Genomic DNA, 21,720 nt, shown 5'->3' on the forward strand with positions numbered 1-21,720 from the left:
TTAACAATATGACATCTGAAATATATTGTCTTCCAGTCTATGAACATAGAATAAACCTTCATTTGTTCATATTTTATTGAGTTTTTCTCAATATTTTGTAGTTCTCAGCATAGAGAACTCCTACATCTTTCATTAAATTTCTTCCTAGGTATTTTATGTTTTTTATGTTATTGTAAATGGCATTTTAAAAGTAAACTATTTTAGAACAATTTTAATATAGTACAGAATTTCTGTATATCCCACAAATTCAGTTTTCCCTTTGTCAACAACTTACAGTAGTAAGGTGTATCTGTAGCAATCGATGAACCCATGTTGATACACTGTTATTAAGTAGAACTCAGAGTTTCCTCAGATTTCCTTATTCTTTTTCTTAGATTTTATCAAGATTTAATGCCTTTAATTTGCAATGTTTTACCTTTATAAAATTTGGTTTCTAAGAATATTTAATTTGTTAGATAGTGATACAGATTTTCTTTGCTTTTATTAGTTTTCCCCCCCAATTTTTTAAACAAATATTTATTATGTCATTAGATAATTGTATTTATGAGGACATATCTTTGCAATATGAAAACAAATTTTATTAACAATAGAGTCATTAACTTGCAATTGGACACTTAACATCATTTTGTTAATTAACCTTTTACTGAGAGTCAAAAATCAGAAATATGAAACTTGCCATGGCGCCTCATTATTACAACTTGCTTTGATGATCATGACCATTGTACACTCCATCTGAGTCTTCTGTGTATTAGTATCTCATTGAACCATCTTTTGGAGCTTCCCAGGTGGCACTAGTGGTAAAGAACCCATCTGCCAATGAAGGAGATCCAAGAGATGCAGATTCGATCCCTGGGTTGGGAAGATCCCCTGGAGAAAGAAAAGGCTACCCACTCCACTATTCTGGCCTGGAGAATTCCACGGACTGTATAGTCCATGGGGGTCGCAAAGAGTCAGACATGACTGAACGACTTTCACTTTGAACATTCTCTGCACTCATTTCACAGGCTAGCAAACTAATGCTCAAAATCCTTCAAGCTAGGTTTTAGTAGTATGTGAACCGAGAACGTGCAGATGTACAAGCTGGATTTTAAAAAGGCAGAGGAACCAGATATCAAATTGCCAACACTCATTGGATCACAGAGAGAACAAAAGAATTCCAGAAAAACCTCTACTTCTGCTTCACTGAGTACGCTAAAGCCTTTGACTGTGTGGATCACAACACAGTGTGGAAAATTCTTAAAGAGATAGGAATACCAGACCACCTTACCTACCTCCTGAGAAACCTGTATGTAGGTCAAGAAGCAACAGTTAGAACCAGACGTGGAACAATGGACTGGTTCAAAATTGGGAAAGAAGTTATGTGAAGGCTATATATTGCCACCTTGCTTATTTAACTTACATGCAGAGTACATCATGTGAAACACCAGGCTGGATGAAACACAAGTTGGACTCAAGATTGCCGGGAAAAATATCAACAATGTCAGACATGCAGATGATACCACTCTAATGGCAGAAAGCAAAGAACTTAAGAGCCTCTTGATGAGGGTGAAAGAGGAAAGTGAAAAAGCTGGCTTGAAAAACTCAACATTCAAAAAACTAAGATCATAGCATCTCATCCCATTACTTCATGGCAAACAGAAGGAGAAAAAGTGGAAACAGTGGCACATCTTTGTTTTCTTGGGCTCCCAAATCACTGTGGACTTGACTGCAGCCATGAAATTAAAAGATGCTTGCTCCTTGGAAGAAAAGCTATGACAAACCTAGACAGAGTAATAAAAAGCAGAGATATCACTTTGCCAACAAACTTTCGTCTAGTCAAAGCTATGGTTTTTCCAGTAGTCATGTATGGATGTGGGAGTTGGACTATAAAGAAAGCTAAGTGCCAAAGAATTGATGCTTTTGAACTGTGGTGCTGGAGAAGATTCTTGAGAGTCCCTTGGACTGCAAGGAAATCAACTCTGAATATTCAGGACTGATGCCGAAGCTGAAGCTCCAACACTTTGGCCACTCGATGTGACGAGCCGACTCATTGGAAAAGACTTTGATGTTGGCAAAGATTGAGGGCAGAAGAAGAGGGTGACAGAGGATGAGATGGTTGGATGGCATCACCGACTCAATGGACATGAGTTTGAGCAAACTCCAGGAGATGGTGAAGGACAGGGAAGCCTGGTGTGCTGCACTCCATGGAGTCACAAAGAGTCAGACATGACTTAGCAGCTGAACAACAGCTTGAGGACTAAGCAAGAAGATGCAGGTGAAGAGACATAGCCAGCGATTTGAGTGAGAGTGGAATGAGGCAGCTTGAATTCAAATCTCATTTTCTGCACCTAGTAGCCGTGTGCCTCTGGGTGAGTAATTTCACGTCACCTCATCTGTGTCACTCTTGCAGGGTCTCTGTGCTTGACTGTGTGAGATAACCAGCGCCTGGCACAAAGTAAAGGCTCCATCAATGTTAGCTGTTGTATTATTAGACAGTCAATGAAGGCTAATTCCTTTCTGTTTTCTGGCATGCATAGCAGGAGTGGATCTGCTCATAGACTGCAGCATCTGTGTGCCTTTCCTTTCAGTTCAGTTCAGTCACTCAATCGTGTCCGACTCTTTGCGACCCCATGAATCGCAGCACGCCAGACCTCCCTGTCCATCACCAACTCCCAGAGTTTACCCAAACCCATGTCCATCGAGTCAGTGATGCCATCCAACCATCTCATCCTCTGTCGCCCCCTTCTCCTCCTGCCCCTAATCCTTCTCAGCATTAGGGTCTTTTCCAATGAGTCAACTCTTCGCATGAGGTGGCCAAAGTATTGGAGTTTCAGCTTCATTCCTTTAAATAAATATAATCCTCCTTGCACCTCCACCCCACCCCTACCCTCAGAGGCAGGAAATTCATCCTCAAGTATATGGAGAGCTCTCCCCACTCCCATACTCAAGAGGCGCTGAGGTCTGAGAGATCCCAGGTATAGATCACTGTTTCCCGTGGACACTCTTGAGTGTGGTTCTTTTTGGATCCGAGTAGGAAGTGTTCCTGGCACACCTTTGGCTGACCCTGGCAGTCCCACTCAACCCCTTGGGCAGAGTCCTTCTCAACTCGGTCACCATTAGGAATTCACTGTCTCCCTCCCAGGCTTGGAAGACTGTCTCAGTCTAAGTGGGGAGAACCCAACCTTCCCAAACCCTGCAGAACCTGCAGCAATACTCCCTCAAAGGGTGGCTGAGGGGCAGTCAGCAGGGCCAGGCGACTGTCTAACTTAGCAGGCAGGCCAAGGGCTGGAGTCCACTGGAGTGGACGGCTAGTCTGGGTGTAAGGGGGAGAGGGAGTCAGCGGGGGTGAGGGGGGTGGGTGGAGGGCAGAGAAAGAAAAGGAAAAGGAACCAGAGTTTCAATATTTATTTTTCCTGCTACCTGTATAATTGAAAACAGCAGGGCTAGCATTGTCTCCTGTAGATAGGAGATTCTGGAATAAATTCACCCTCTCTGTGGAGAAGTGACCGAGGCTCAGCGTGCTGCAGCTTCCTGCAGTCCTGCGGGTTCCTTCTCCTACTCTTTCATTATTGGCATTTATCCTACTTCCAGGCACTGTGGCTCTGCACTTTACAATCTCCCCTCCCCTCTCCTCTGCCCCGGGCTTTTATAAAATGTCCATGCGGGACCCCCACTTCCCAGAAGTTGACTGAATTGGTCTGTGGTGGGGCCCAGCCACAGGTTAATTTGTGAAAGCTCCCCAGGTGACTGTGATGTGCAGGCAGGGCTGGGAACCACTGGGTTAAGAGCTTGTGGATTTTGGATGAAATGGGTGAATTTGCAGTGTCCTTTGACCCCTCCCTGCTGTTACCTCCCGAGCCTCATGTAAGATGGTTACTGGTCCTCCAGGGGCAGTGGGGCCTGATGGGAAAGGTCTTGAACTGGAAATCAATGTGGAGTGCTGTTTGACCTTTGGTGAACAGTCTGCAGCTTGGTTTCCCTTTGAAAGGGGCAATGAGAGAGAGAAACTTCTGCCATATACATTCCTCATGGGATTATGGGATATAGCTGAGGAAAAAAGTTATATAAAAGGCTATTTTTTAATGTCCCTAATAAAGTCAGTACCCCAGTGTAGGCAATGTGTTTTAATATCTTTACCTCTCTGCCAAGCTCACAGCAATTTTACCTGTAATCTTAACAGAGAACAGCAAATTGGGGGCAGGGAGGGGATTGCCTAATCAATAAGACCAATAAAATGTAAGCTTGGCACTAGCTACAAAGTAAGAAAAGTATAATAACCTTATTATATGTAAAATATATCCAATTAGAAAATATACTAAAACTGAGTGAAAAATATGAGTTCATGTTGGCAAATAATTTAATGCTTTTGGTATAATTTTATCAGCTTGCATTGCTTCACTACTATAGTTTTTTTACTTAGGTTCCATCTGCGGTCATCCCTAGGGACGAAAATAATGTTTGGGCTTAATTAGGGGCTTGGCAAATGAGAGTCATCTATTCTGAGATTTACTTGTTGTTGTTTAGTTGCCAAGTTGTGTTCGACTCTTTCACGACCCCATGGACTCTAGCCCACCAGGCTCCTCAGTCCACGGGAATTCCCATGTAAGAATACTGGAGGGGACTGCCATTTCCTTCTCCAGGGGATCTTTGTGACCCAAGGATTGAACCCAAGTCTCCTGCATTGCAGGTGGATTCTTTATCACTGAGCCACCTGGGAAGCCCCCAAATATTTAATAATCAGATAATTTTTAGTCACTTCCATAAATTAAAAGGGAGTGTAGTAATAGTGCTTAGTAAGTGCTAGATATCGCTCTGATAGCTTCACATATGTTTTAATTCTCAAAAATGACAAACCTCAAAGGAAAGTACTTTTATGATCCTGTTACACAAGAGAAAACTTGAATATACAGTACTTAAGTAACTTTGCCAAGATCACACTAGTAAATCGCAGAGAGAGGAGGCAGGGCTCAAATTCAGGCAGTCCACACAGCCACTTTGACAGGGTTCTACCAGACTGCTTAAGTCCAAGTGAAAGAGAATGCCTGATTTAGCTCCCTACTGATTCTTCTCCCTCCAGAAACCTCTTCCAAACTACAGAACACATGCCTTTCTCTGTGCTTCTGTGAGGGTCAAAGAAGAATAGCACCGCCCAGCTGGTGAAGTGAAGTCAAAGACCCTCCGACCTGTCCAACTCTGTGAGCCCATGGACTATATAGTACATGGAATTCTCTAGGCCAGAATACTGGAGTGGGTAGCCTTTTCCTTCTCCAGGGGATCTTCCCAGCCCAGGGATCAAACCCAGGTTTCCCACATTACAGGTAGATTCTTTACCAGCTGAGCCACCAAGGAAGCCCAAGAATACTGGAGCGGGTAGCCTATCCCTTCTCCAGCGGATCTTTCTGACCTAGGAATTGAACCGGGGTCTCCTGCATTGCAGGTGGTTTCTTTATAAAACTGAGCTATAAAGGAAGCCCAGCTGGTAAGTACTACTAACAGAAGTATTTCAAGTATCAATTAATCAACAAATATTTACTGAATACCCATCAAAACATGGAGAGGGCAATGACAACCCACTCCAGTACTCTTGCCTGGAAAATCCCATGGACAGAGGAGCCTGGTAGGCTGCAGTCCATGGGGTCGAGAAGAGTCGGACACAACTGAGCGACTTCGCTTTCATTTTTCACTTTCATGCACTGGAGAAGGAAATGGCAACCTACTCCAGTACTCTCGCCTGGAGAATCCTAGGGACGGTGGAGCCTGGTGGGCTGCTATCTATGGGGTCGCACAGAGTCGGACATGACTGAAGCGACTTAGCAGCAGCATCAAAACATTTAAGGGTAAAAGAGCAAAGGAGGTAAGGTCTTTGCCTACAAGTGCTTTATCTTCTGGTGAGAGAGACCGACAAGTAGATAGTGCTGGGCCACAAAATAATTGCTACAGTGGAGCGGAGCACCGGGTACTAGGAGATCTCCCTGGAGAGATGAACCCAAAGCTTGGGAGGGCAGAGGTTGTTGGGTAAGTTTTCCTGGAGAAGTGGCTGCATATTAGGAACACACAGAAGTTTGTCACATTGCCAAACTCAAGCCAACCAGAATCTCTTGGGCCTGTTTATAAAGCCCCTAAAACAGTGGCTTCTAAAAGAAGAGAATTAACATCCCCTGGGAACTTTGTTAGACTTTCCACTAAATCAGCCCAGAGGGGATTCTGATACAAACTCAAGTTTCAGCAGTGGTTTGAACAGTGGTTCTCAAACAGCCATCAGAATTCCCTGGACGGCTCCTGGTCCATGTTCACGGAGGCTCACGACCCTGATGGCTATGCTTTACCCCCAGTAAGTCTGAATAAAAAATCTGCATTTCTGACACGTTCCCAGAATGCACACTTGGAGAACCATTGCTCTAGATGAGAAGATAGCCAAACTGGAATCTGAAGGGTAATAACTGGTAAGGTGAAGAAGGCTGTGGGGAGTAGGAGGAAAACATACTGATCTTTCCATTGTAATCTTCTATTATGCCAGTCTTGTTCTAAATCGGTATGTTTGCCTCATCCCTTTTCAACCTGACTTTCCTAACATACATATTTGAGGCTATAAACTTCTAAGTATTACTCTAGATGCATCCTAAAAGTTTAGATATATCGTGTTTTTATTGTCATTCAATTCTAAATACTTTCTAATCTCCAATAAAGTTTTTTAAAAAATTGAAGTATAGTTGATTTACAGTATTGTGTTAGTTTCAGGCATACAATATAGTGATTTGGGTTTTTTGCAGATTATATTTCACTATAGGTTTTCGATTTTGGATATAATTCCCTGTGCTATACAGTAAATCTGTATTGCTTACCTATTTTACTTGTAACAGTTTGTATCTATTAATCTTATATTTCTAATTTGTCCCTCCTCTCCTCTCTCTCCCCTTTGGAAACCATAAATTTGTTTTCTAGGTCTGTAAGTCTTGTTTCTGTTTTGTATACAAAGTCATACAATTTCTTCTTGAACTCAGGAGATATTTGGGCTTCCCTTGTGTCTCAGTAAAGAATCTGCCTGCAATGAGGGAGAAATGAGTTCGATCTCTGGGTTGGGAAGATCGCCTGGAGAAGGGAAAGGCTACCCACTCCAGTATTCTGGCCTGGAGAATTACACGGGGTCACAAATTTCTAGACGTGCAATTTTTTGCACTGATTTCTAGCTTAATTGTTTTGTGGTTAGAGAACACAATGGGCTTCCCTGCTGGCTCAGTTGGTAAAGAATCTGCCTGCAATGCAGAGAGCTGGGTTCCATCCCTGGGTCAGGAAGATCCCCTGGAGAAGGGACTGGCAACCCACTCCAGTATTCTTGCCTGGAGAATCCCATAGACAGAGGAGCCTGATGGGCTACTGTCCATGAGGTCGCAAACAGTTGGACATGACTGAGCAACTAACACTAGAGAACATACTTCTATATTTGAACTGTTTGAAATTTTTATGCAATGTCCCTTCTGTGCTATAAAAAAGGTATATTCTGCAGTTGTATGATATAGTTGTCTATATATGTTCATTAAATCATGTTTGTTAATGTTTAATTCTGTACATGTCTAAGTTTTTAAATGTTTGTTCTATTCCTTAGAGAGATGTTACTATTTCCTGTAATGCCTGGATTTTTTTTTTACTCTCCATGCAGTTCTTACATTTTCTACACAATGTATTTCGGCTATGTCACTAGGTACACTTAAAATTGTTTTATCTAATAATTTTGTAGCTGTTTTGTTTGCTATTAATACAACTACCTCAGAACTCCCCAGGTCAAAGTTTGCTCTATCTTTTAAAGTCTAGCATTTTTGCACTCGTGTTTCAAATGTCTTTTGTAAACAGCATATTATTTGACATCTGACCATTTTTGTCATACTGCTTTCTACTGTCATACTAACTGAAGCAGTTAGTCCATTTTCACTTCATGTAATTTTTGAGCTATATAGATTTGTATCAACTGTTTTTTTGCTTTCCATTTATCCCACAATTGTGATGTTTGTATTTCTATCATTTGATAATTTTTTACATCCCACTTATTCCCCAACCAGTTTGCAAGTTGTTCACGCTCTTTTTTAGGCAGGTACTCCAATAATGACACATGCAATCTAAAGTAAATTAGTATCTTTACCCTCGTCTTTACCAATAAAAAGCCTATTCATCATTTCATTCTCATTCGTATGCCATTCCCAATTTTTCTACTAATTTGGCTGCTTTGGGTCTTGGTAGCAGCTCACGGACTCTTTCGCTGGTGTGCAGATTCTCTAGTTGTGGGGGGTGGGCTTAGCTGTTCTCCATCACATGGGATCTTAGTTTTCTAACCGGGGATCAAACCCATGTTGCCTGCATGGCAAGGCGGCTTCTTAACCACAGGACCACTAGGAAAGTCCCTCGTGTGACTTTTCATTCTCTTTTTTGCCTTTTTAAAAATTCTACATTGAGTTGTTAATTTATTAGACAGTATCTGCTAATCAGTCCCTTTCTGTGGCCTTTATTTCACATCTGAGCTCTTCCAGATGGGATTTCTTCCTTCTATCCTGATTTATATCCTCTTCTAGTGAAGGTTTACTGGGGACAAATTTGTCTTCAAGTGAAAATATATTATTCTCTCATACTTGCAAGATATTTCCGCTTGGTACTGAGTTCTAGGTTATTTTTCTTCCAGTCTACACTGAAGTGTCCACTTCTGGCTTGCATCATTGCTGATGAGAGAACTGAGTCAGCTTAACTGTCAAACTTTTGAAAATAATCCATTTTCTCTTTAATAGTTTCCTCTTTATTTTTGGTGTTTTAAAATCTTACTCTGATAGGTCAAGGTGTGAATTCTTATTTTAGAATTTATTCCCCCCTGAATCTGTAGGATATCTTTCATCAGTTTTGAAAAATTCTCAGCCATGATTTCTTTGAATATTGTCTCTTTCCCACTGTTTCTCTTCCTTTCTTTTGGGACATCAATTAGAAATATATTAGACCTTCTCTATCATCCATGCCTCATAACCTCATCTCTTTATCCAATTTTATACACATTTATTGATGATCTTTTTTTCTTTCCATTTTTAAAAAACTTTATAGAGATGACACTAGGAGGATGAATCCCACATGGTTCATAGAGATCCAGGCAAACCACTTCGCAGAGCCTTGATATTCTCAACGGATAGAACAGGAATAATTATATTCATCATACAGATGGTGTGTGGATTACCTGAGAAAAAAGTAAAATAAACAAACATTTGGAAACAAAAAGTGTCATGCCAAAGAAAAGTAATATATTATCTGCCTTAAATGCGCCTTCTTTCAAGCTTTAAGAGGAGCCTGAAAGAAGGATGTTGAGTTGTGATGAATAAAACTGTGTTTACTCTCTTCAAATCCCTTCAGATTCTGTGCCTACTTCTTCTCAACCTAATATTTCAAGGCACACAATCCTGATATTTCTAGTCTGGAACTGCACAGCAGCCTCTGCTGGCCCTTGCCCTTTGGGGGAATGTCCCAAACATTATCAAGTCTTTCTGAAAGAACAAGTACCACAACAGTACACAACATTCTGCCAACAGATACTCTAGGTCTTGTAAAATGGGAGAATATAACATATTCAGATTTGAGAGAAAAATGTTAGGTATGAAAGTATGCAACACCTTACATTGATATATAACTTGCCTTGGCTCTTGAAGTGACCTTCAGCCTCTAATATCTTTATTTCCCTTGCATTTTTTTTTTTAAATTGGAGTATAGTTGCTTTACACTGCTGTCAGTTTCTGCTGCACACCAAAGTGAATCAGCCATATGTATAACACATACCCACACTTTTTAAGATTTCCTCCCCATTTAGGTCACCACAGAGCACTGAGTCGAGTTCCCTACGCTATACAGTGGGTTGTCTAGGTTATCTATTTTATACATGATAGTATATGTCAATCCAGTCTCCCAACTCATCCCACCTTTCTCCAAGTTTCCATACATTTGTTCTCTACGTCTATTTCTGTTTTGAAAATAACATCATCTATACCATTTTTCTAGACTCCACATGTATGCATTGATGTTTTCTCTTTCTGACTTACTTTGTATGACAGTCTCTAGATCCATCTACATCACTGCAAACAACAGAATTTTCTTTCTGTCAGTTAGTTCAGCTGCTTAGTCATGTCCGACTCTTTGTGACCCCATAGACGGCAGCACACCAGGCCTCCCTGTCCATCACCAACTCCCGGAGCTTGCTCAAACTCATGTCCATCGAGTCAGTGATGCCATCCAACCATCTCATCCTCTGTCATCCCCTTCTTCTGTTGCCTTCAATTTTCCCCAGCATCAAGGTCTTTTCAAATGAGTCAGCTCTTTGCATCAAGTGACCAAAGTATTGGAGTTTCAGCTTCAGGATCTGTCCTTCCAATGGATATTCAGGGCTGATTTCCTTTAGGATGGACTGGTTTGATCTTGCAGTCCAAGGGACTCTTGAGAGTCTTCAACACCACAGTTCAAAAGCATCAGTTTTTTGGCACTCAGCTTTCCTTATAGTCCAACTCTCACATCCATACATGACTATTGGAAAACCAAAGCTTTGACTAGACGGGCCTTTGCTGGCAAAGTAATGTCTCTGCTTTTTAATATGCTGTCTTCAGTTCAGTTCAGTTGCTCAGTCGTGCCCGACTCCTTGAGACCCCATGGACTGCAGCACGCCAGGCCTCCCTGTCCATCGCAAACTCCCAGAGATTACTCCTGTCCATTAAGTCGGTGATGCCATCCAACCATCTCATCCTCTGTTGTCCCCTTCTCTTCCTGCCTTCAATCTTTCCCAGCATCAGGGTCTCTTCAAATGAGTCAGCTCTTCGCATCAGGTGGCCAAAGTATTGGAGTTTCAGCTTCACAATCAAGTCCTTCCAATGAATAGTCAAGACTGATTTCCTTTAGGATGGACTGGTTGGGTCTCCTTGTAGTCCAAGGGACTCTCAAGAGTCTTCTGCAACACCACAGCTCAAAAGCATCAATTCTTCAGCACTCAGCTTTCTTTATGGTTCAACTCAGAAATGAAAACAATCAATAAGGACTAAATTTACAAAAAAAAAAAAAAAGACAAAAACAGAAAGGAGACTAAGAAAAACAATGAACATATAAAACACGTAAAAATTATCAAGCAAACGAAAAACACACAGAAAAAGTAAAGTAAAAACAGAAAAAAGTATACTTAAACATAGAAAAGGTTAAAAATAACAAAAACACCACCGACAACAATCAAACAAAATGAAACACACAAAAAATAATATCTTCCTGGGGCCTCCTCTATCAGTGTCCTTACTTCCACAGTGAGCCACAGTCAACCCCTACCTCCCTAGGTGGTTTTTCGGTATCTCCAGGTAGGCTTCTAGACCTGCTGTGGGCACTGTGGGGCCAGCTCACTCTGACCTGGCCCAACTCCCACATGAACTTGCCTCCAAAGTCCACTGCTGCTAAAGCTAGACGGGTCTCAGTTGTAGGAACACTCACCGGCTATTCAGATATTCCAAAGACGCAAGATTTACTGAGCCAATCGAAGGGATTTAATCCATGGCTTGCGCAGCTGCATGGAGAGATTTCAGTTCCCCTTCCTCTGTCACACTGCCCCTGGGCTCAGCTTGGACTTTGGCCCCAACTTAGCTTGTGTGGCACCCTCATGTGTCTGTTTGCCATCCGGGCGAGAGGGAGCAAAAGCAACGGGCGATTGGGGCACACCCACTCACTGAGGCCGGAGAGGGAAAGGGGGCCACCGATGAGGTGCGTGCCAAGAGCCTGAGGCCTGCTCACTCTGGTGCAAGTCCCTCCCGATGCCCGTGGAGGCCCCCCACCACCTGCATGCCACTCAACGCTGGTGCCTCAATTCCTAGGCAGACAGTACCTCCTCTAGGGGCATTCCTGGCCACAGAGCCCCTCACTCGCGTCTCCTCTGATGTATCCACACAGCCAGCAGTGGTCGTCTTCCCAGATCCAATCTCTTAACCCCATGCTTTAGCACTGGGCCCCTGCCAGCACTCAACCTGTATTTTTCATCTCATTATACTTCTGAGCTGCATTTTTATTGACTTCTTCTGACGTACCCTGAAATGTCTTGATATTCAAAGTGTGGTCCTTGAATCTGGAGTCGTCTTCTCACCTCTGAGCTTTTTAGGAATGCAGAATTTCAAGAGCCACTTTAAACATACAGAATCATAACCTGCTTTTTAATATCCCCAAGTGGTTTTTCCAGTAGTCATGGACGAAGTGAGAGTTGGACCATAAAAAAGACTGCTAAAGAACTGATGCTTCCTAATTGTGGTGCTGGAGAAGACTCTTGAGAGTCTCTTAGACAGCAAAGAAATCAAACCAGTCAAACCTAAAGGAAATTAGTTCTGAATATTCATTGGAAGGACTGATGTTGAAGCTGAAGTTCCAATACTTTGGCCACCTGATGTGAAAAGTCAATTCACTGGAAAAGATCCTGATGCCGTGAAAAATTGAAGGCAGAAGGGGGCGACAGACGATGAGATGGCTGGAGGGCATCACCGACTCAATGGACATGAGTTTCAACAAACTCCAAAAGGTAAGTGAAGGACAGGGAAGCCTGGCGTGCTGCAGTCCATGGGGTTGCAAAGAGTCAGACACTACTGATCAAGCAAACTAAACTGAACCATATGATATGCATGCACATTAAAGTTTGTAAAACATTTATATTGTTCATTTACTTTCAGATCTGTGTCTAATCTGTACATAGTTTTCAATAATTTTTACCTCTACAAGTTCTATGTGGTATCTTTTAGTATTTAATTGGACATACTTTATAATTCATTCGTTGCATGTATTTCTCAGTCTTGTCTTTCACTTCATTGAACAAGCTAAGATGATCATTTTACAGTCTGTCCCTGATAATTTCATTATCTTAAGTCCCTGAAAGTTTTTGTTGTTTCACTGTTTCTTCCTCTTCATCACTACAAACTGAGGTTTTTTGTTTTACTTCAAGCAGCTCATTTTGTTTGGAATTTTCTTCTGGGGTGAATGTACGTTCTTCCAGAGTGAATCTGTATTTACATCTCCCAGGTACCATGGGGCACTACCATTATGGAGGATCACTAACTAAATTCTCAGGTTGAAGTTTTAGTCAAAATATCTAATACTATGCATTCAAGCTATAAGACTGTGTGAATGTGAAGCCTTGTGGTAATTTTCCTCCTTAGCTAAAAGCTCAGATTCCTTGTGATTCCCTTGTAGGCTAGGATCACTTGACCTTTGAGATTTGCTTGCTATAATCATGCCCCAGAGCCTGTGGTCAACAAATAACTTCAATAAAACACTGCTGAAGCCAACTGCAGCAGCGTTTTGTTTTACTCTCTAGATACCCCATTTTAATTCTTCCTTGATAATTTCTTGATTTTATGCTAGCTAATCAATGCTTGAAAGCTTCTTTAAAAAAATTTTTTTTTTAAAATCTAAGACTCATAACTGTTCTAGCAGGAGCCTGGCTAGGTTCAAATAGGTGCCTGTTTGATCCTGGCCAGTTGGACAAAATCCAGTGTTGTCAGGCAACTTTTCAAACTGCTGGTTGACACAATCTAATGTGTTAGGAGACCAATGTAATGAATGGGTCACACTCAGAATTTTAAAGCAATAGATATTAGAATAGAAAAATAGCTATGGATTCTGCAAGAGCTAGACACTTCAATTTAATGTCAGGAAAGCAACGCAGAGGGTCACAATCAGTTCAGTTCAATTCAGTCGTTCAGTCGTGTCTGACTCTTTGCGATCCCATGAACTGCAGCACGCCAGGCCTCCCTGTCCATCAGCAACTCCCGGAGTCCACCCAAACCCATGTTCATTGAGTCGGTGATGCCATCCAACCATCTCATCCTGTCGTCCCCTTCTCCAAAAATAAAGATATTATAATAACTACCAAAATAGATACCTAAGTGAGCAGACCCATGAACATTCTGCAAGAACTAGATTATGTCTCAATAAACACTACAGCCAACTGAGACAAACAGCACAGGAAAAACAGTAAAGAGCATGTGATGAATACATGAAATGGAAGGAATAGGTCATTTAATCTTTTGTAGAATGTTGTTGCATTTCATTTTCTCGTATATGAAAGTCAACTTCTATTAGGAGGGTTACTGCTAAATTATCTGAGTTTTATATTAACACAGTTTGTAGTTTATCAAGCTAAATGCACAGACGTATAATCTACTGTTGGTAAACTTGTCATTACTATGTGTTTCAATTATGGTAAGTTTGTTTTTCAGAAAGATTACCAACAATATTTTTAAGTGGAAAATAAGACTTAAAAGATATTACTGTAACTATCATATTTCTTAACATTGTTAGCAATGTGAATGTATTTATGACAATAGCTTAAACAAAACAAAATTAGAGTGTTATACCTCATTTTTCCATCACAGACTTTTAATCATTACATTCCAGGAGAGAAATTTGAAACATAAAAAGTTAGTGACTTCCCTTCCATCCAAGAAGAGACTAGATTTATCTTTCTGACTGCAACAATCAAAATATTCTCAAAGTATATGGAACAACTGCTTCTTAGATGCTGGATATCAGGCAACAAAAGACAGTGATTCTTGAGAGCGTGGAAACAAATGAGTTGAGCCCTACCACTGCCCCAGTTCATTACCTCACGAGTTTCCAAGCTGCAGCAGCACAGTAGAGAACCCAGGCAAAGGCCAGCAGATCCTCTGAATTGAGAAAATGGAGCTGAGAATCCAGCGAGACCAGGGTGGTGAGAATTTGCAGGACAGAAAACAGAGATAAGGAGCTAAACAGAGAGGGATTTCTTCCAGAATTCATCACAGTGGCTATCAATAAATGCATATAAGTAAATTATATAAGGATGGGGGAAAAATACAAAAGAATTAAAGGGAATAATGTCAAGAACATAGGACCAGAAATGGTGCCTATTCCCAACAGACACAGTGTAAAACCTCACAATTCAAGAGGCACTGCATATAATAACCAGGAGGGTCTTGCCTCATTACTGTGGAATAGCTAGCGTTGGAGAGATCACTGTCCTGGAGGCTCCTAAAAAATCATAAAAGCAAGACATGAAAGAATCAAGTATTCCCAAGTAACGTAACTGCATCCCCAAACAATGCTCAATTCATTCATATGAACACAAATATATTCAGTACAACATAAAATTTACAATGCCTGGCATCTAAACAAAGATTACCAGGCATATAAGAAGCAGGAAAACACAACCCATAATGAGGAGACATATCAACCAACCAAAATCAAACCAGAATGGACCCAGATGGTAGAATTTGCCAATAAAGACAGTAAATCAGTTGTTATAATTTTATTCCATATATTCAAAGACTCAATTAGCAACTTGGAATATACTAAATATAGACTCTAAACGAATTTCTAGAAATGAAAAATACTGAATGAAATTACCAGATAATTCATTAATCATTTAAATGTTAATGAAGTTGTATATGCTTTTTAAATATATAAGGACCAACATTGATTCCTAAAATTTTGTTTTTAAAATACAGTGTGTATATTGAGACATAACTTAAAATATATTTCTTACTATGGTCACATTTGAAAGTTTTAGAATCACTGATATAGGGCCTTGTAGGTCATGGTAAAACCATTAGATTTACCCAGAGCGAGCCAGGGAAACATTAAGGATTTTAAGCAGAGCAGTTACATGATCTGAATCGTGTCTTAAGAAAATGAACTTGTGGGGCCTTCCTGGTGGTTCAGTGGTAAAGCATCTGCCTGCCACTACAGGAGCAAGGGTTCGACTCCTGGTCTGAGAAGATCCCACAAGCTGTGGAGCACCTTAGCCCCCATGCCACAAGCACTGAGCCTGTGCTCTAGAGTCGGGGAACTGCAACTATGCTGCAACTACTGAAGCCTGCAGGCCCTACTGCCCATGCTCTGCAGTAACAGAAGCCACTGCAATGAGAAGCCCATGCGTCGCTATCAAAGAGCAGCCCTGGCTCCCCGTAACCAGAGAAAAGCCCATGGAGCAACCAACCCAGCAGAGCCAAAAATAAATTAATTAACTTTAAAAAAAAGACAGAAAACAAACGTTACTGTGACAAACAGGTCTAGGGAGACAGGGATGAAAACAGTAAGATGCTTCCTACAGTTACAGTAGTTCAAGTGGGAGAAAACACACAGCAGCATGACTGCCCATGTGGCCAAACTATGTCATAAACTGCTGAGACAAAACAAGGTTTTCCCCAAGAATTAAAACGCTGGGCTTTTGTATCCCCAACATGTAAATGCTATGAAGAGACAAACATGTGGTTTCCCCAAATCATTATATAAACCATCAAGAAACCAGTATTAGTTCATACTTCACACATTTTAAAAAATTAAAGTTCTCTGTTAATTTTGTTGTTGTTCAGTCACTCAGTCATGTCCGACTCCGTGCAACCCTGCAATTGCAGCAAGCCACGCTTCTCTGCCCTTCATCATCTCCCAGAGCTGGCTCAAACTCCATGTCCACCGAGTCGGTGATGCCATCCAACCCTCTCATGCTGTCGTCCTGTCTCCCCCTGCCTTCAACCTTTCCCAGCGTCAGAGTTTTTTCTAATGAATCGGCTCTGCACATCGGGTGGTCAAAGTATTGGAACCTCAGCTTCAACGTCAGTCCTTCCAATGAATATTTAAAACTGATTTCCTTTAGGACTGACTAGTTTGATCTCCTTGCAGTCCAAGGGACTCTCAAGAGTCTTCTCCAACACCACAGTTCAAAGACATCAATTCTTTGGCACGCAGCCTTCTTTATGGTCCAGCTCTCATATCCATACATGACTACTGGAAAAACCGTGGCTCTGACTATACAGACCTTTGTCGGCAAAGTAATGTTCCTGCTTTTTAATATGTTGTCTGAGGTTATTGATATTTCTCCCATTAATCTTGATTCCAGCTTGTGCTTCATCCAGCCTGGCACTTCTCATGATGTACTCTACATGTAAGTCAAATAAGCAGGGTGACAAAATACAGCCTTGACATATTCCTTTCCCAATTTGGAACCAGTCCATAGTTTCAAGTCCGGTTCTAAGTTGCTTCTTGACCTGCATACAGGTTTCACAGGAGGCAGGTAAGGTGTCTGATATTCCTCGATACCAATACAATTGTACTGCAATACTCAGAGCAGTATAGCTGACCCAGGTAACTTGGCCCCTAGGATATAGAGATTACAGGCAGAATTTCCCCAGCCTTATGTATACAGGAGGCTGAGTCTACAATGGGTCCTAGGCCTTCAGGTTTAATAAAACATCTACTGGCACGTTCTTGTCCCTACTGTGCATTTCCCTACCAATCTCCCATTCCTGGCCCTCACCCCTGTGAGAGTTTGGAGTCTATTAGGTTAGTGAGCTCACTTCCTCCAAAATCCCCAGCTTCTTTCATCCACCTGCCTTCTTTTGTCTCCCTCCCTTGTGAATACCTGTTGCTCAGATGTCAACTGATTTCTACAGTCAGCATACGTCAAACACAAATGACGACCCACCATTTCTTCATTCACAAGCATTTATTGAGCACCTACTATGTGCCACACCATGTTTGGCTCTGGGATGCAATTGAAATATCACCCCTGCCCTCATGGAGCTTACAATCTAGCAGAGGAAACAAATACACAGTGAACTAATACATAAAAAACACAGGTTGTGCTATCTGCCATATAGGATACAAACCGTGATGTGGTTAGGATATTTAGTAAACACTTTTTGGATAGACTAGTCAAGGAAGGCCTCTGTGAGAAGATGGTTAAAAACTGGGTATGAAGCCTGACTCCCCGCTTATACGCTGCAAGTCACTTACCCTCTCAGAATCTGTTTCCATATTTGTAGAATGGAAATTATCATATGAAACTCGACCAGTGCTCCTTACTGTGAATCACCATGAAAAATCTTCAATAACTTCTTGCTATTGATATTATACAAGGTTTTTCATGATTTCTTACATACTTAATATTCCTTAGCAAACTTCTGGCTATTTTGGACATTTTCAGCCCTCTCTTTATCTGTGTGCTCCGGTAGCACCCCGACTCCACCTTTACCCACTGCACTATGATCTCCCTATTCACTTATCTATATGGCCTTAGTTAGTTAGTAGTTAGCATTGGCCACTCAGTCGTATCTGACTCTGTGACCCCATGGACTATACAGTCCATGGAATTCTCCAGGCCAGAATACTCGAGTGGGTAGCCACTCCCTTCTCCAGGGGATCTTCCCAACCCAGGGATCAAACCCAGGTCTCCCGCACTGCAGGCGGATTCTTTATCATCTGAGCCACCAGGGAAGCCCCATCTACTGAATGACAACTTTGGTGAAGCTAAGTCTCTATCATCTGTTCCAAGTGCCTGATACAATGCCTGGCATATAATAGCCTCTCAAATATTTAATGACATGAGACCTTTATAAGCCAAAAGTGGCAGCCAAAAGGTGGAAGACATAGAGGATAGAGGGAAAGTCTCATGGAGGAAGGTCCTGAAGACAACAGAGGACACAGGAGTCGAAGGTTCACAGGGTTGAACTGGCCTTTGGCCCAACTCATTCTCCGAGGCTGGAATAAAAGATGAAGGTGAGCACGGAGGGAAAGAAATCACGCTGAAGTCCTGAATCTTCTGACTGAATTCGGAAACAAGATCACCTGCTAAGAAAGGTGTGTTCTGAAAAGGAGTGGTAGGCTGTCATCAAACACACACACAAAAGACAAGAAGTGTTAGTGAGGATGTGGAGAAAAGGAAACCCTTGTGCACTATTGGCTGGAGTAAACTGGTGCAGCTAGAATGGAAAACAGTATGAGGGATTCTCAAAAAATTAAGTAGGATTACCATATGATCCGGCAATTCTACTTCTGGGTATTTACACGATGTCAAGTGACTTCAAAGAGATATGTGCACATCAATACTCACTGCAACATTATTTTACAATAGCCAATGTATATGGAAGTACCTTAAGTGCCCATAGATGAATGGGTAAAGAAGTGTATACATACACAACACAGCCATTAACAACAAAAAAGAAATCTTGCCATTTCCAACAACATGCATGGATCTAGAGAGTATTATGTTAGGTGAAATAAATCAGAGAAAGACAAATACCATATGATCTTGCTCCTATGTGGAATCTAATCAAATGAAATGAAAAGACTCATACAGAGAATAAATGAGTGGTTGCCAGGAGGGAGGGGCTGGAGAGGGGAAGAAATGGGTAGAAGGAATTAAGAGATATAAACCTCCACTTATAAAATAAGCTACAGGAATGAAAACACACAGCATAACACATTATTGTAACTTCATATGGAGACAAATGGTTACTACATTTATCATGGCGATCATAATACATGCAAACATCAAATCATGTAGTACCTCTAAAATTAACATAATTCTGTACATCAACTATACTTCAATTAAAAAAGAAAAAAGGAATGGCAATATTTGCATTAATTGATGAGAATGGGGAAAGAAACATGCAATGTCAAGTCAAAGGACTGGTAGGTGACTGAGAAAGGGGTCTGAGGACATGCTGGAGGATGTGATAATGAAGTTGGATAAGAAGTACAAAGAAAATAGAGAGGGTTAAATAAGGAGTTTCAATGGAAGAAAATGTTGGACACAAGATAACCAAAAATCTCACCAGCCAGTGTTGGATGGATCATCCGTCAGAACATGAAGTCACTGAGAATACGACAGAATCAGAGATGGCCTACAAGTACACTGTCAGGAAGTGAGGCTTTCAGCAAATCAATAGGAGTGATCGATGGTAAGAGCAGAAGTAACTGACAGTATAACTTCCTGACACAGGCAACGAAAGGGCAGATTTTTGTCAGAAACCTTGAGAAATTATTTATAAATTACAAGACAGAGGAAGGGCAGCCACCACCACCTCCTGAGATATGTGGAATGTGGACACAGCCCACACTGGTGAGAGCTGCAGGCTATGGCAGGCCTTTAGGAAACAGCCAAATTCGTTACGACAAGGCAGTTAAGTGCAAACTCAAAAAAAACATCAACTTGCAGCCAAGCATGGTTGAGGGAGAAGAGGGTGGACAGGGGGCTTCCCATGGCTCAGCAGGTAAAGAATCCACCTGTGATGCGACACAGGAGACAAGGGCTACAGGCCAATGGGTCGCAGAGAGTCGGTCACGACTGAGCGACTGGGCATGCACAAGCACAAGGGTGGGTAGGCAATTGGGAGAGACTAGAACACATACACGGAGAAGGCAGTGGCAGCCCACTGCAGTACTCTTGCCTAGACAATCCCATGGACGGAGGAGCCTGGTAGGCTGCAGCAGTCCATGTGGTCTCGACGAGTCGGATATGACTGAGTGACTTCACTTTCACTTTTCACTTTCATGCACTGGAGAAGGAAACGGCAACCCACTCCAGTGTTCTTGCCTGGAGAATCCCAGGGACGGCGGAGCCTGGTGGGCTGCCGTCTATGGGGTCGCACAGAGTCGGACACGACTGAAGCGACTTAGCAGCAGCAGCAGCAGGACACATACAGAAGGGAGACAAGTGATGGTAAAAATGGAGGACAAGGAAGTTTGCACTTCTCAAGACTGCAGAACAAAACTACGCTTGAGAACTTCCTTTCTGAAATCTCATCTTAATCATCAAACTCACCATTGTCTCCCCTTAATGACTGTTGTCCATTCTAACTTGAGAAATGGACTCAGCTCTTATTCCTACATCCACTTAATCTTGAGTCTTCCTTTGAAATGGCTCCATCATCCACTCCTTCCTTATTCCTGTAGCCATCACCTGAAATCAGTTCTCATAATTTTATGTCTCGTTTACCATACCAGTCTGTCAAATAGCCTACCTAATTAGTGTCACTTCAGTTTAGTCATAAGGCTTTTGAATTAATAGGCCTGTTTCAGACACTGAAGTCCAACTGCAAAATTTATCTGTTTCTTCATCTGCAACATAAAGACAACACTACTTTCCTTTGAAAGACTGCAGTAAGGAATGTGACATTTTGTAAGTTTCTTAGCACATCTCTTAGTAGGTAAGAATTCCTGATTTTTGAAAACCTGTTGTAAGCCCTTTGAAGAATGGGACCAGATCTGTTAGACCAGTCTAGTCCACATACACTTTCAAAACACACTGAATACTTGTTGAATGGTTTGATGAAGGCCAAAATAAGAGGGATATTTTATAACACAACACTCTTCATGTAAAAGACTTGAGCTTTGAAAACATAAAAGCAGCTTTAAAATCCATTCAAAAAGAAACAGTTCAGGAAACAACGTGGTATGCCAATCAAGAAAGTAATATCTTGAGCAAATGAAGACAGCAATCTGTTTTTCTTTTCCCAGAGCTACCCTGAGAACATCAAGATGGGGTGGGAAACACACACAAAAAAAATGAAAAAGCAAAGCTTGGCTCCGCTTTTGTTGTTGCTTTAACCTTACCACTTTTCCAGTTTGAGTTGGACTGCCTTTGGCTCAGAAGATCCTACTGGCTTTGGGGAACTCAGAAAGGCCAAAATGGAGCCTAAGGGAAGAGGAAAAAAAGAGAGAGCTGGCTACTAAGGGCTGGCCCCAGGCAAAGGTGGTTTCAGAAAGTCAAGACTTTCTAAAAATGGAAAACGTAGTGTAACAACGGGCTACTCCATAATGCAAGTAAAAATGTGTGAAAAATCATTTAGATATCCTTGTAAGCAGGTGTTTCTGGAACATATCAGATAGATACATTTGAAACTGAGACATCCCAGGAAAATCTCTGCCAATTATCTCCAAATCAGTTACCCCAGCTCACCA

At 41.6% G+C, this 21,720-nt stretch overlaps 1 protein-coding gene across 13 annotated transcripts in view; it reads right to left on the reverse strand.

Moving 5' to 3' along the window:
• Positions 1-8,984: 8,984 nt before the first annotated feature.
• PIAS2 (protein inhibitor of activated STAT 2) overlaps positions 8,985-21,720 on the reverse strand; it is a 113,591-nt gene continuing 100,855 nt past the window's right edge. For 5 of the 13 annotated variants that reach the window (XR_014075114.1, XR_014075111.1, XR_014075120.1 and 2 more), the window contains 2 exons: positions 21,373-21,454; positions 17,464-20,431 (listed from right to left, as the gene is read on the reverse strand). Coding sequence is in view for 4 of the 13 variants with exons in the window: in XM_081563418.1 (XP_081419544.1) it covers positions 9,161-9,184 (24 nt within the window). In the remaining 9 variants the exon portion in view is untranslated. Of the gene's footprint in view, positions 9,185-17,463; positions 21,455-21,720 lie in introns of those variants that run through there. The other 8 variants (XM_081563418.1, XM_081563412.1, XM_081563428.1 and 5 more) reach the window with 4 other exon arrangements.

This window comes from Giraffa tippelskirchi, chromosome 14, assembly GCF_054371585.1.
Source record: "Giraffa tippelskirchi isolate mGirTip1 chromosome 14, T2T-mGirTip1v1.2.pri, whole genome shotgun sequence".
Classification (NCBI taxonomy): Eukaryota; Metazoa; Chordata; class Mammalia; order Artiodactyla; family Giraffidae; genus Giraffa; species Giraffa tippelskirchi.